Here is a 15969-nt window from a genome sequence, read left to right on the forward strand (position 1 = left end):
CACTGGAGTGAATGGAGCAGCTGTTTTAGGGCGGTTTGCAGGCGCTATTTTTAACGCTATAGCACCTGCAAAACGCCCTAGTGTGAAAGGGTATGTTTAACAAAACGTCTCTTGGAAAATTGAAAGGATCTGGAGTAAATGGATTGCTGCATCACATTCTAATTTCAATCTAAATTGTTAATACAGTGCCTTAAAAAAGTATTCATACCCCTTGTAATTTTCCACATTTTGTCATGTTACAACCAAAAACGTAAATGTATTTTATTGGGATTTTAGGATAGACCAACACAAAGTGGCACATAATTGTGAAGTGGACGGAAAATGATAAATGGTTTTCATAAATTTTTACAAATAAATATGTGAAAAGTGTGGCGTGCATTATTCAGCCCCTTTACTCTGATACCCCTAACTAAAATCTAGTGGAACCAATTGCCTTCAGAAGTCACCTAATTAGTAAAGAGGATGTCCACCTGTGTGTAATTTAATTTCAGTATAAATACAGCTGTCTGTGAAGCCCTCAGAGGTTTATTAGAGAACTTTAGTGAACAAAGGATAAAGGTCAAGGTCAAGGATAAAGTTGTGGAAAGGTTTAAAGCAGGGTTAGGTTATAAAAAAAATCCCAAGCTTAGACTATCACATGGACCACAGTTCAATTCATCATATGAAAATGGAAAGAGTATGGGACAACAGAAAAAATGCCAAGACATGGCTGTCCACCTAAACTGACAGGATGGCCAAGGAGAACTGAACATTAATCATAGAAGCAGCCAAGAGGCCCATGGTAACTCTGGAGGAGCTGTAGAGATCCACATCTCAGGTAGGAGAATCTGTCCACAGGACAACTATGAGTTGTGCACTCCACAAATCTGCCCTTTATGGAAGAGTGGCAAAAAGAAAGCCATTGTTGAAAGAAAGCCATAAAAAGTCCAGATTGCAGTTTGCGAGAAGCCATGTAGGGGACACAACAAACACGTGGAAGAAGGTGCTCTGATCAGATGAGACCAAAATTGAACTTTTTGACCTAAAAGCAAAATGCTATGTGTGGCAGAAAACTAACACTGCACATCACACTGAACAGGGCCGTCTTTAAGGTAGGGCAAAAGGGGCAGCTGCCCTGGGCCCTGTCATTGTTGTGGGGCCCAAAGCAGCTGCCTCATACTTGCCAACTATCCCAGTTTAAATGCCCTCATTCATTGAGGTTTTAGTCCCGTGCTGTGTCCTGATATCTCTGTTTGAAGTTCTGTTACTAATGCTGCCCAGCTCTGCCCTATGTGTACAGATGACTCACCTGCAGAACCTGTGTTTACATGTAAATACCATCATTCATATGTAAATAAGGGCGGACCAACAGCATTCATATGTAAATAGAGCTGGTATTCATAGGTATATCATACCCCCTGACATCATATCCACCATCACCTATACTGAATGTGCCCCACTTGGGAGATAAAGGGGCATGCTTGAAAGTGCTGCCTACAACTGTGGATATTAAGCCTGATATCAGCATGTTCTCCAAAGGTACGCAAGTTGGTGTGGGGGGTAGGGGGTAGTGTGGGGTGTGCAGAGGTACACAGAGAAGGAATTACAGTTTGGGGCGCACAGGTGAGCAAGGAGAGGGGTGTATGGAGGTAAGGGAGGTGGTAGCAAAGATGAGCAGAGGAGGCAGGTAGAGTTAAAGGGGGGGGGGGGGGGTTGGGGTGGAGAGGACGGGGGATGTTTGGGGTGCAGAGGCTAGCATGGGTTTTAGGATGCAAAGGTGTACTGACAGGGTGGATAAAGATGTAGGTCATTCATTTCAATGGACTGTTCTATGCGCTTGAAATGCGGAAGAAAGTCCCAAACCCTTTTTCAAAATCACATGGTACGCTTTCGGTTGTAACATGAGAAAATGTGGAATATTTCAAGGGGTATGAATACTCTTTCAAGGCACTATAAATAGAGGATATGGAAATAGTGTGTGCATGCGTGGGGGGATGTATGGCCTGTCAAGGACTTATATAATGTGTACTTCTGAGAATTTCTGAATATTTTCATATTTCAAAACTATTTTGTATATCGATAAATATTTTTGCATATTTTTACCTGTGAATACCTTGGGAAAATCTAGATGATGATGTATTAAATGCATCAATGTTGATATTGCTTGAAACAGTGATTTGACGTTGGACTGTATATTTATTTGTTCTTTTTTGTTTTTGTTTATGTTTAATTGTTATAAAAAAAAAAAAAAATCAGATTTAGAAAAACAAGAATAAACTGCCAGAGGTTATTAATTCACAATACTACAGACATCGTCTGGTCTTTTTGGTCAATCACCTTCTACTGTCTACAATTACTTTGACTTCACCCTGCTTGGAAAACTCTAAAATATCTTCAACAGAAAAATAAGAAAATCATTACCGGATGAGTTCAATAAAAAAAAAAATCTTTATTGTGTTTATTTACACTTAGGTGTATAAATGTAAACATTTTTCATGTATAACTTAGAATTCTCTGTAAATTAATACTGTGATTTTACATTACAATTATTGAAATAAATTATATTCACAGAATATACATTCACGTGCATTTGAATAATGATGAATTTAAGACAGTGGTATAGACACTGTGCCGTTCGCTCTGCTCCTGCTTCTTGTGTGCACACCAGCGTCCGCTACGTCTTCTGCATGCTCTTCGGTTTTCTTTTCTTTCAAACTGTTGATGAATCTCAGTGTGATCTCATCCCATTCCTCTGGAAGCAACATCAGAAGAAATCCAATACAGATGATGATGGTGGCCCCGAGTCTCACAACGCTGAAGATCACTTCATGCTTCAGAAGATCAATAGCTGCATGGAGGTACAGAAATCTTTTTTATTTATTTTCATAACAGATCTTGAATACCGAGTCATTACTGAAACGGTATTACAGATAATTAATGCATTGCCAAACAACATATTGCAAGCATTTATGAAAGCTAAACTTCAGGAACTAGACAAAATCTAGATCTACCCTTGTAGTCGAGCCCCCCTGCCCAGCAAGTGGTAAATGCTCCCTTAGTCTAGAGGCGCAGGGACAAGGCTGTTCTCGTTTGCTCAAAGTTCTGGGGTGTGGGTGGGCACATAAAATACAGGGCTATTAACCCTACATTGTACGTGATGGAGGTGTACCGCTACTCCCGTATGAGCTGCAGGAATACCGTCCAGGTTTCCCCACAATCTTCGCCAGGCACACAGGCTCATTCACACATTTCTTCAATGACCAGTCTAGGGGTGTTTTTGTTTTTCATTTTGGAGGACTTGGATAGGGTTGAGGGAAGTAGGTGGGATACTCCAAAAACAAGAACTTGAGGACTTGGGTATTCTTCAGGACAGGCTTTATTAAAGTCTGTGCTTGTAGAAAACAGTAGACTTCCGCTTTAAGGTAGTGGTAGCAGTAGTAATCGTTAGAAATATATAAATGTAGGTAGTAAGGGCGCTCTACTCTAATCCTAAATGCCCCGTAATTCCAAGGGGTAAACAAAAGGAAATTTATGAGTGCTTCATTTAAAAACCTGTGCCATAAAGTATAACGTGCGATGTGCAAACTTGGTGAATTCCGGTAAAGTGCATATGTTAAAAAAAAAATAAAAAAAAAAACTTAATCATTTTAAATCTAATTGTGGATACCAACACAATAACAATTTTTATTTTTATCTTTATTTTTATTTTTATCACTGGGTGTAATTCAACTATAATATTATTATCACTAATAAGTGCTAGAGTCCATTAGATAATTAAGGATTTGTTTAGTTTTATATACTGAGAAACGCCTTGGTTCCTTCTCTTTTTTTTTTTTTAACGTATGCACTTTACTGGAATTCACCAAGTTTGTACATCGCACTTTATACTTTATGGCACAGGTTTTTAAATGAAGCACTCATACATTTCCTTTTGTTTACCCCTTGGAATTACGGGGCATTTAGGAGTAGAGTAGAGCGCCCTTACTACCTACATTTATATATTTTCTATTGTATACCTTTCCAACTTTTGGTTGTGAACCTTGGGTAGTGGCAGCCCTCTTGTTTTTATAGTATTCTCTGTAGTCCATCCATAGCCCAAACCTACTATTTCTTGTCAGCAGTAGTAATCGTAGTTTACTGTAAATATCTTTCCTAGAGCCACAAAAGAGTTCCTTTAAGTAGCTGTTTAGCCGGACAAAGCTCTTCAGGACACCAGCCAGTATTCCCTTTAAACAGACCCACAGTTGACTTTCTCTAGCACCAGAAGGGTGGCAAAAGCACAAAGGTCCCCAAGATCTTTCAAAGTAACTGTACTCACACAAGGCCCAGGGAACAGCTGGTTGCCCCTTCCAACTTCCAAGTGACCCCTTATTCTGATGATACTAGACTAGATCTTCAGTGGACAGCATCCAGGCCCTCAGGTTGCCCACCTGAAGCCTCACGACAGCAGATATAACAGCACTGCCTGGGAGGGCAGCTTGCCCTCCATGCTGAACTAATCGTCTCCAGGAAAAGACCCAGAGCTCAGTGTGCTCACAGAATATTTAAAATCTCCCAGAATAACATAATAGCCTGCCTCTCTGGGATAGGCCAGGGCTATATCAATATTCATGCTGTCATCTCCATAGCTCCACACCTATCATACAGAAACTTCTCAAGTTCCTCTTCTCAAGCTATCAGACTGGCAGCAGCTAAGCACACTGAGCAAACCTAGCTAATTGATCACAGCCACACCGAGTACAGTGAGTAAACTACACTTTTACCTAACAAACAATTACAGCCACACTGACTTCAGTATGGCAACTAAATTTACCTATCAAAACAAAACTAGTTTTATCTAAATGTAGCACCAATCTAGGAGGGTGCAACAGAGGCAAGCACATGCCCACGGCTGAGAGTACCATAGAAAGATGACCCTAAGGGCTCATGCATACAGGACATGTGCGCATGAGCCCTTACGGTCATCATGTGTGCATGAGGCCTGAGCAGAGAAGTGATTCTGGAAACAGTAAAGCTGAATCGAGAAGTAATAGAGGTGTGTAAATTACAGGCTAGCTGAACAGAATTACAAATGCTTTGTTAAAATAATAAATAGATAAACATACAAATAATATATGCTATTGTGTTTGTGACATTAAAGAGCATTGGGGAATGTGTTTTTATATATTTATATATAATATAGCTGCTAGTTATATTGGTTATTTATAGCGCGGTTTGTTATATTAATACATATACTATACTATGTTTTCTGAATTCTGCCTAGAATTCCACTCAATGACACAGAGGTCAGCAATTTTTTTATAAGGGTTTGATGTTGTCACAAATTGCACATTATACAAATGCATACATATTAAAGTGGTTGTAAACCCTTACAAACCACTTTGACCTACAGGTAAGCCTAGATTAAGGCTTACCTGTAGGTCCAAGAAATATCTCCTAAACCTATATGGTTTAGGAGATATTTGCCCGAAAACAGGCACCGCTGTCTACGGCGCATGCGCCGTAGACAGTGGCGCGCAGGGCGCACTGAGCGCGGCATTCTCAACGACGGAGCTGCCGCACGTGTCGGCTCCCGTGCGCATGCGCAGGAGTGACGTCATCGCGGCTTCGCATGCATAGTAGTCCATTATGCTTTGCCTTTGCAGGGAATGAAAGAGGAAGTAAACTCATCAGGGTTTACTTCCTCTTTAATGTTTTTATAATCAAAGGTTTATAATTCTGTTCAGCCAGTTCTATGATCTAGGTGAACCCTGCCAGGCAGCACAGAAGAAGGCTACCTAGACTTTCATCCTTCTGCTTTCTCATCCTGTAAGAATGCACTTTGAAAAGAAATAGAGTCCTGATTGGCTCACACTGCTGACCCTACCTCTCCACAGTCTAAATGCCAGTATTGACTGGTTTCAGTGAGCACACGTAGCTTACTTTTCACATCAGTTTGAGCTTTTTCTGACATAATTAAGAATCCATTAGGTCTATTTGACCTCCAGTTAACCTGCATTTGACCTGCCTGAGGCTGCTTTTGTATTTTTATTAATTTGTATGGGGAGAGAAGCAGTTCCACATGAGAACAGATACGATCCCTAAGCATTATTGTATTTATACCAAATGTAGAAAACTGATACCAAGAGAGATTCAGGCATAAATACTAGCTTTATGCAAAATATTTAATAAAAATATATAAGTAATCATTTTCTAATTAAGGCCTGAATGTTGGCCTTAAAGCTGAACTCCATCTATGATCTTTATTGCATACTTACAATGGTTCAGCTTGGCACAACATAAGTATATGGATTACATACCTGATGGGCCAATAAGGAAGCTATCACTGTAGTAGTTGGCCCTACTACAGTGATAGCCACAATCTTCTGGGTCCTGTGTTTTTTCGATAAATACAAGGCTATCGCTGATTGAATGAGGTGGAGGAGGTGGAGAAGAAGGTTGGTGTTGTCACAATCTCTACTTCATCCAATCAGAGATTTCCTTGTATTAATTAGCAAAAAAATATACAAGGTGTTCTATGAATGGCGAGATTCACTTCTTGTGTTTTTCAGGACACGAAGAGGAGGAATCTCTTTCCAATTTAACACAGGTGGAAAAAAAAGACCTAACAGGGGTTTTCTACTTATTCCAAATGAAAAAGTGAGTAAGCGTGTGCCCCTTCTATGGTAGCACCAACTACTGCAGTGATTGTCAGCTTCCCCAGAGGCCAATCAGGTATGAGATAAAGATATTTAGGTAGGTCCAAGCTGGACCAATGTGAGTATGCAATAAAGATCATACCTGTAGTTCAGCTTTATGCCAAAACACTTTTATGGATGAGTATTGGGCAAGTATCATTATTGCAGCTGTAAATTTTTCTTTAATCAGTTACTTACCCGCATTACCGGGAACACTGAGAACTGTGCCAATAGAAATGAGGATTGGATATGTCAAGACAACCCCAACATTCACTAGTATGTTGAAAGCTGCAAAAAACAAAAGAAAGTTTATATTTAGTAAATATTGAAAGCATTTTAGTACACTCCAAATAAAAGGAAATGTGTTTTGAATTGACAAAGTGGCAAGAATCTCCCCCCCATTCCCTTTTTACTTATCTTTCACACATTTCCCTGCTGCCCTGCCGGAGACTAATGCCCTGTACACACAGTCGGACATTCCAACAACAAAAACTTGGCTTGCATACACACGGTCGCACAAAGTTGTCGGTAAATCCGATTGTTCAGAATGAGGTGACGTAAACCATGTACGACAGGACTATAAAGAGGGCAGTAGCCAATAGCTTTTGTCTCGTAATTTATTCTGAGCACTCGTGGTACTTTGTCCGTCGGAATTGTCTACACACGATCAGAATTTAAATGATTGGATTTTGTTGTTGGAGAATTTTAGATCCAGCTCTCAAACTTTCTGTATCGGAAATTCCGATGGAAAATGTCTGATGGAGCCCTCACAGAATCAGATTTTCCGACAACACCATCCGATCGCACATTTTCCATCTGAAAGTCCGACCATGTGTACAGGGCATGACTCTTTTGTAAGCTCAGTGTTGGTGTTGTTGGTGCATTCACAGAGTTTTCCTTTAAAGTGGCTGTAAACCCTTACATATACCCAGTGAAGTGACTGGCCTCAGGTGATACACAGATTAAATAAATTGTCCTCCTTAAGTTGTACCTGTCTATCTGAAGTCTTCTCTTCTCTACATCAATTCAAAGTGCTGAATATTTAAAGCTCTTCTGAGAGTTTAGAAAAACGTGGGTGGAGAGCTGAAGTCACACTATGCAGAGCTCAGTGAGAAGAGCTCTGAGAGCTGATTGGAGGGAAGGGACACATCCCCCTCTACACAGCACACAGAGCTGAGGTTGTCAATCAGCTAGAGATCGCCCCCCGTCCCCTTTTTTCTTTTGGTGTCAGGAAAACTTGGCAGAAGGGATTCATGCTGATCACAGAGGAATGAAGCAGCAGACAGAAATGATTCTTAGTGCTCTTAATTGAGACAAGTACACACTATAGAGGGTTATTTTTTGTTCATTTTTCATGTCTGAGGTTTACAACAACTGTAACTGCAATTTTGACAGCAATAAAAACTTTTAGTATATATTATATATGTAACATGTATTTAAAGCCAAAAGAGTACATAAAGCTTTTTTTTTTGTATCGGGTAGAGCATGGTATGGTTAAACCCCTATCAGTTTTCTTTGTATAGTCTTGTCTCACTTAGGAGATTTCCTTTCACTTTTTGTCATAGAGACACAACAGGAAAGCTCAACAAAGTGAGGGACATGCCCATCAAAAAATTTGTCCTCATTGGACACGTTTAACCTAATCTCTGTCTCTACATTCACTTTACATTTTTAACCACAGGGCAGATTATAGTTTTGAAAGAAATTAGAGATTGATTAACCATTATCTCTCTTCTGGCAATAAATACTTTACAATGGTTCTGACTCTTCCAATTTATCCAAAATTGTAAAAAGTTTTACAGTCACATTATTGACTTTCTCCTCTCCACATGTGACATTGTAAGACTTGGTGATTGTCCACTGTGATGATTACTGCATTCTATGTGAATGTACCAGGGATGTCCAAGGGCTCCGACAGAGGAACGAACAGGCCAGAAGGCATGGTGGAAATATCAGTGGGAGATATGTTATTCTGATAACTAAGTTCCTTTTAAATCTGTAAATGTGTACACATGCATTTACCTGTAGCCTGAATAGTTACAGCTAGCATTTTCTGCTCAAAAATTTCAGGCATCATGTAACTCACCTTCAGAATAGCAAATAAAAGGAATAGAGCAAATGTGATTATCAATACAACCACGTTATAGATAATTAAAATATACAGTAATATGAAGATAATGACTGTAGTGAAAAGGGCAGTAACCCAAAAAGCCAATAAGAAACAATTATTTGTTGATTATAAATTTTGCAGGTAGAACTATTCACCTTACTGAATGCTCAGTGGTCATGCCACTCTCTGCCAATCCCTCCAATGGCTTCTGCTCACCCAACAAATAAAATTCAATATATTAACAACCATATACAAAGCCATCCACAGCTCTGCCCCAACCAAATCACCAACCATTTTAAAGCATCGCCAAAACAGAACACTCCGTTCCTCCCAAGACCTCCTGTTCTCTAGCTTCCTCATTACCTCCACTTATACTCACCTCCAAGACTTTTCCAGAGCCTCTGCCATCCCCAATGTGTCTTTCTATGACCTACTCTGTCCGCCTTTAGGCGATCCCTGAAAACTCTTCCTCTCAAGGAAGTCTCTAGCTAAAAATTGTTCTCTTACTTTCTCTATGAGTTCACCCCTCACAGTTTAAAGATAACTAAATCTGAGAACAAAATGCAATATATTGCAGCTTACAGTACTTTGTTGTGGCTGCATTAGGTTTCTTTTTTCCAAGCTAAGAACATTTTTAATAAACACAGAAATTACTTGTTGATTTGGCCAGAAATGCAGCATCCTTGCCACTTCCTGTGAGCTTCACAGAAGAATATATTCCTTTCTAGCAATCTTGTGTAATCTATCAATTGCCCTCCTGTAATGGAGATGAAGAGTTATGGACTTGATGGTAGTCCATATCAGGAGAGCAACCAAGGGTGACAACCGTGGTTTCCTCAACCGTGGTTTCCGAACACAGTCACCAAACTGAAGATTAGTAAGCTTCTCTAAATTAAATTTTTGGTTTTAAGCCCACGTACACACGGTCGGAGATTTTGCCAACCAAATCCGTCGGATTTTGTCCGTTGGATTTAGTCCGACGGATTGTGTCCGAAACTGTTGCATACACACGGTCGGGCCAAATTGTCTGATTTAGCGGTTGCCAAGAACGCGGTGACGTAATTTCGTTACGATGGGACTACATTCAGGCTAGTAGCCAATAGCTTTGATGTAGGAATTTGATCTGAGCATGCGTGGCACTTGGTCCGATCAAAATTCGCTACACATGATCGGATTAGGTCCGACCGGCCCAGTTGGTCGGGAAATATTTCCAACATGTTGGAAAATTGGGTCCGACGGAGATTCGGACGGAATCAGTCTGATGCATACCACACACAGTCGGATTATCTGATGACAGGGTCCGATAGGACACATTCCGACGGATTCTCCGACCGTGTGTACGCGGCATAATACTCTTTGTATCACCTGCCCCTTACTTTGAATTGCAAGCTCTCAGGAGCAGCTAACCATTCATTGAATTGTATTGTAATTGTACTGTCTTTGCTATTTTGTAGAATGCTGTGTAAACTGTTGGCACTTTCCAAATCCTGTATAATAGTAATAATCTAATTATACTAAATGTTACAATCTGATTGTCTGCTCGGGATTATAAAATGCATCATTATTGTCTCCGTAGTGGATCTTATTTATGCAAAGTGGCAATTTAGAAAGATTGGTGCGAGGAAAGAAAGCAGATGACACCTGATTGGTCACTGCAGCTGGTCCATTTTTCTTTAGGTTTCTTTGTAAATCAGCCCAAGGTAATATGAATGGCTGTTAATGCAGAAAAACCACCAACTGCATTCAGATCTTTATTTCCAAGATGTTATTTTTTGGGGACAAGTTTAATGCCGAGCCTGGGGAAATATAGACCTTCATTTTTATCTTTAAGCCTTGAAAATGTAAATCCTTACAGGATTTTTTATTTTTTTCTATAAATCATTTTGAACCTTTTCAGTACCAATCATTATAAGGCCGCGTACACACGCGCGGACTGTTGGCCCAACTTTGTCCGTCCAACAGTTTGAGCGAACAGTCCGCTCAAACTTAGCATGGACGGACATGGCCACACACGACGGACGAACAGTTTGCTGAAACCGTGCGCGATGACGTGAACGGCACGTACGACGGGACGAAAAATACGACGTCCTATACACTGCAATGCAACCTTCCGACGTGGAAATCCTTTCTGAGCATGCGCGAGACTTAGTTGGCCGAACAAGCCTACACACGAGCGAACAGTCCGCTGAAACCTTGTTTCAGCGGACAGTTTTTCGGAATTTCCGTAAGACCTTGTTCGGCCAACTGTCCGCTGAAACTGTCCGCTGAAGCCCCACACACGAGCGGACTGTCCGCCCAAACACTGTTCAGCGGACAAGGTTGGGCGAACAGTCCGCGCGTGTGTACGCGGCCTAAGATTTACAGTAATTTTACACTTTTGGCAGTGTCGGATTCCTGTGTCTGCCTGTCACAGCTTTTTGTCACTCTCAATTTTTTTCCTTCTAAAGTTGGCCTTACATGGCTCAGTTTTTTTCTTTTAGGCCTCTTTGCACATTGCAGCTTGAAAAAACTCAGTACAGCTTTTTTTTTTTTTTCACTGAAATAAAATACAGCTCATTAATTGTAACGTGTCTATGTACACAGGCGCGAAAACAAGCGCCATGCATTCTTCGGTAAAAAATAAATAGTAAAATCAGCTTTTCTTGGTCAGTATTTATGCCTCATGTGTGCAAATGCATGCAAATACGCGCAAATTCACATTAATATATTGTGCAAAATGAGAACGTGAGAATACGTTTCGCACAAAGCATATATGCGAAAATCTACATAAATGCGTGCAAATACATACAAGAAGAAAAGTCTGAAAAAGTAGATGCTCAAACAGGAGTATCATGTGCAAAAAAACTGTACCGTTTCTCCCATCCAAATTGAGGTGGATGGGGAAATCTTCCTGCATTATTATATTCTGACAGCAGGAGGACTCCTTCCCTGTTAGAATACACAGATCAATGCTACAGCCATTGGCTGCGGCTGCTGATTGAGTGTCTTTTTTTACAACAGATACGTTCAACAGAAGTAGATCAACTTCTGTTGAGTGGCAGTGGCCACCTTAACTTAACTTTTCCCTGTTTCTACAGTGCATTCTGCTATTTGTGTTGGACTTTCCACATTATTACTGTCATATGTCATCCTGATGTTGAATGGGGGATGGGGGGCCTAGTGGAAAGCCAGCTTATCAGAGGAATGCTGTTAGCTATCCTTGAGCGAAGGGAGAGTTGCAGATCCTTCACATTGCTGCTGTCATCTCTCAACCCTTCCTATGGGGCCAACTGGAGCTTAATACTGTATGATACAGCATACATATGTCAGCTTTGTTTTGGACCTGTAAAGGTTGCTTCCTAGGACTCCATATTATTGGACCGTCTCTGCACAGTGAGCGGAGACGGACCTGTCATCCACTTGCTCAACGGAGATCAACAGATTGATCCCCACTGAGCAAGCGGAGCCCATTAAAACGGACATGCCCTGTGTGAAAGCGGCCTTAAGAGAGTGCTCCTAATCTCAGCTCATTACCTGTATAGACGACACCTGGGAGACAGAAATCTTGCTGATTGATAGGGGATCAAATACTTATTTCACTCAATAAAATGAAAATCAATTTATAACTTTTTTGAAATGCGTTTTTCTGGATATTTTTGTTGTTATTCTGTCTCTCACTGTTAAAATAAACCTACCATTAAAATTATAGACTGATCATTTCTTTGTCAGTGGACAAACGTACAAAATTAGCAGCTGATAAAATACTTTTTTATCTTACTTCACTGTAGGTACAAGTGCCCAAAAAGGTTTTTCTTCCACTTTAATGAAAAATATATTACAGGGCCATTAACTAGTGGATGTGTATGGTTATCTTTGGAGAGTATACATGGTTTAGGAGTTATTTATACTGCATGCAGCCAGTGACATCATGCGCTCTGAAGGGACGACATACCAGTACCGTCCCTTCAGAGCTTTGTGCCGAAGTACGTGACTCCTGCGCACGTGCACAGGAGTGACATCATTGCGGCGCAGCCAATCAGAAAGTTGGAGGGCACAAACCCAGGGCTTCGTTCTAAGGTAAGTATTTCATAATGTGCTCGTTTGTGATGCACACTAATACATTATGCCTTTGCCTTGCAGGGTTTCAAAAAATAAAATAAAAATTGGTGCAGTTTACTACCGCTTTAAAGTATTTCTTACTGTATTTAATAAAAGAAGTGGGTTGCACTTACAAGATAAAAGACGGTGCGGTTCTTACCATACAACATACTGTTTTGCTGCCTATAAACAGCTTTTATCTTGTAAGTGCAACCCACTTAATTTATTAAATTCAGTTTTTTTTAAAGTACTGCACTATGGGAGCAATTCTTTTTTATATTTCCGAGTCTTACTAGTAAAGTGGAAGTTCCAGACACTATTAAGGGTCCTGGGAAGACCTATTTCCTTGAGCTTGGTGGGACCATTATTCTTGTGGTCACAGAGAGCCGGTAGGCAGGCTACTTACTCACTTGGGTGCGGAGCTGGATGCACATTGTGTGAAGGATTTTCATGTTTTCCTTTCCTACAGCTTATCATCTATACTAAGCATGGATGGTTGTTGTCATTTTTCACCTATGGACTGAAATTTCGAGATTTTTAACCTCTTTTCACTTGTAAATTTTGTAATTTTGCAATATCACTAGCGCTATATATTTGTTTGAGTTTGTATATAGACTTTGGGGTGCTAGTAGCTATGTTTACATACATAAAAGTTTTTGTTCTAGCGCAGCATTGGCCTTTGGGCTGTTTTAAAAAAAAAATGCATATTAGTTGCAGTCATATGCACTGCTTGATGCACACTACAAATCCCATAGTCCCTAGGCCAGGAGCAAGCAAGGGAGGGATGTCTATGCTCCTACATACAGTGGGATCATTGAAAACCAACATAACCTCTCTCTAACAGAAAGTCAGATCACAGTAGAAAAAAAAAAGAATATGCAGATTTGGAGAAGGCAGAGAGCAATGCAAGGTACTTTTGTTTATGTTAAAAATACATACTTGAATAGAATGTTTTTTTCTACATCAAAGTCCAGTGTCACTTTAACCACTTGCCGAATCGCTGCTACAGTTATACTGCAGCAGATTGGCTCGGCTGCGCAAACCACTGTAGGTGTATGTCAGGCTCGTACACAGCGAACTGTGGTCGCTCGTGTGCTCCCATTGGCCAGCGGGGGAGCCATTCAGTGGGTCCGGTGGACTCGATGTCCACCAGCCACCCACAATTGTTCCCCACAGTGACAGAACGGGTATCTGCCTGTGTAAACAAGGCAAATCTCCATTCTGACAGGGGAGATCACACAAATCCGGTCTTTCTGCTCTGCAGAAAGACGGATCGGTGTGTTGTCCCAGTGAGTCCTCCCCCATACAGTTAGAGCACAGTGAGGGAACACAGCTAACCCCTTGATCGCCCCTGATGTTCCCTGTCTGTGTCATAAGTACAATAAAATGTAATATTTTTAGACCCGATTACTGTATTAATGTCACTGGTTCTCAAAAAAGTGTCAAAAATGTACGTTAGGTGTCTGATCTGTCCGTCACAATGTCGCAGTCCCACTAAAAATCGCAGATCACTGCCATTACTAGTAAAAAATAAATAAATAATACAAAATGTCATAAATCTATCCCATTTTTTGCAGACGCGGTAACTTTTATGCAAACCAATCAATATACGCTTATTGGGATTTTTTTTACCAAAAATATGTAGCAGAATACAAATTGGCCAAAAATTTATGAATAAATTAGTTTCTTTACATATTTTTTTGGAAATGTTTTATAGCAGAAAGTAAAACCTTTTTTTTTTTTTTTTTTAATTGTTGCTCTTTTTTTGTTTATACCGTAAAAAAAATAAAAACCACAGGAGGTAATCTAATACCGCCAAAAGAAAGCATCGCCCGACCTCGCAATTGTGTTAAAGCGACGCAGTGCCGCAACACAAAAAATGGCCTGGTAGTTAAGGGGGGTAAATCCTTTCCGGGGCTGAACTGGTTAAATAACAGTACTATCTGCTATAGGGCTAAACATTTTTTCCTATACATTGTGCAGCTTTTTGTTTCCAGAAAGGCAACTGCGGTGACATTACTGTACTGCATGCAGGTTTAATAGAATAGTGTCTATATGAAGGTTAGCCTTTGAATTCTGACCTGCTTCATCTCTCAAGTGCTGAGCTGTGCTCCTCTTTTATAGTTGGTTGTGGTTGAATAGACACAAACAATAAGAAAATGTCCTTGGGAACTCTGTATAGATGATTAAAAATATGACTCAGTAGAATACACTAAAGTTACTTTCATTCTTTTTTTCCCCTTTTTTCCTCCTGTGACTTCCATTGCTGTATATGTCTTTATTTTCACAGGGTACGGCATCTAAAGGTGGACATAGACTTAAGAGGATAAACTAAATAGAATAGATAAAAGAGGACGGGGGTTAGGAGGGGGGTGTGCAGACAGACACCCCCTAGAAGCAGCTAAGTCCAGGAGATTTACTAGTAATCACAGAAGGCTTTCATATCTGTCCAATCAATATTTCCCATGAAAGAAATCGAGACACAGGTGTCTAACCTACAGCTAACCTACAGTACAAACCAGCCTAATGACTGTCAAATTAGTGGACAGCAGTCAATTAGACCAAAAAGATGACATTACTGCTTTACGTACCCTCATCTCTCCTGTTGTCTGAGCTGCTCGCTTGAAGAGGAATAATTTCCTAAAGGATGCTGGGAAACCAACATTTCCAGAAGTATTACATTTCTTATGTTCCCTGCTATAATCAGTGGTTTCTCCTGCTGACCTTCATGTCACACAGTAGTGACATTGAGGTCGACAGGAGAACCCACACGGAACGCAATTGGGGAAACAGAAGACTGACACTGACAGAAGTGTTGGTTTTCAAGAATTAGTGGGACAATTCCTCATCAAAGAAGTGACATTCCACAGCATGGGTATTTACAGAATTTAAAGAGGTATTATGCCTCGTACACACGATCGGAAATTTCGCCAGCAAAAGTCCGATGAGAGCTTTTGGTTGGAAAATGTGATCGTGTGTATGCTCCATTGGACTTTTGCTGGTGGAATTTCGGCCAGCAAATGATTGAGAGCATGTTCTCAATTTTTCGGTCGGAAAATTCCGATCATCTGTACAAATTCAGACACGCAAAATTCCTACGCACGCTCGAAACAATTTGACGCATGC

The 15969-nt window shown here is 40.4% G+C and overlaps 1 protein-coding gene across 7 annotated transcripts in view; it reads right to left on the minus strand.

The window, feature by feature from the left end:
• Window positions 1-2408: 2408 nt before the first annotated feature.
• SLC35F4 (solute carrier family 35 member F4) overlaps window positions 2409-15969 on the minus strand; it is a 395994-nt gene continuing 382433 nt past the window's right edge. For all 7 annotated transcript variants that reach the window (XM_077464441.1, XM_077464444.1, XM_077464443.1 and 4 more), the window contains 2 exons: window positions 6855-6944; window positions 2409-2827 (listed from right to left, as the gene is read on the minus strand). In XM_077464441.1, coding sequence (XP_077320567.1) covers window positions 2586-2827; window positions 6855-6944 — 332 coding nt within the window. In that variant the 3' untranslated portion in view covers window positions 2409-2585. The remainder of the gene's footprint in view (window positions 2828-6854; window positions 6945-15969) is intronic.

The sequence above is a fragment of the Lithobates pipiens genome, unplaced genomic scaffold, assembly GCF_037356315.1.
Source record: "Lithobates pipiens isolate NorthernLeopardFrog02 unplaced genomic scaffold, aLitPip1_a1.2 Scaffold_30, whole genome shotgun sequence".
Taxonomy (NCBI): domain Eukaryota; kingdom Metazoa; phylum Chordata; class Amphibia; order Anura; family Ranidae; genus Lithobates; species Lithobates pipiens.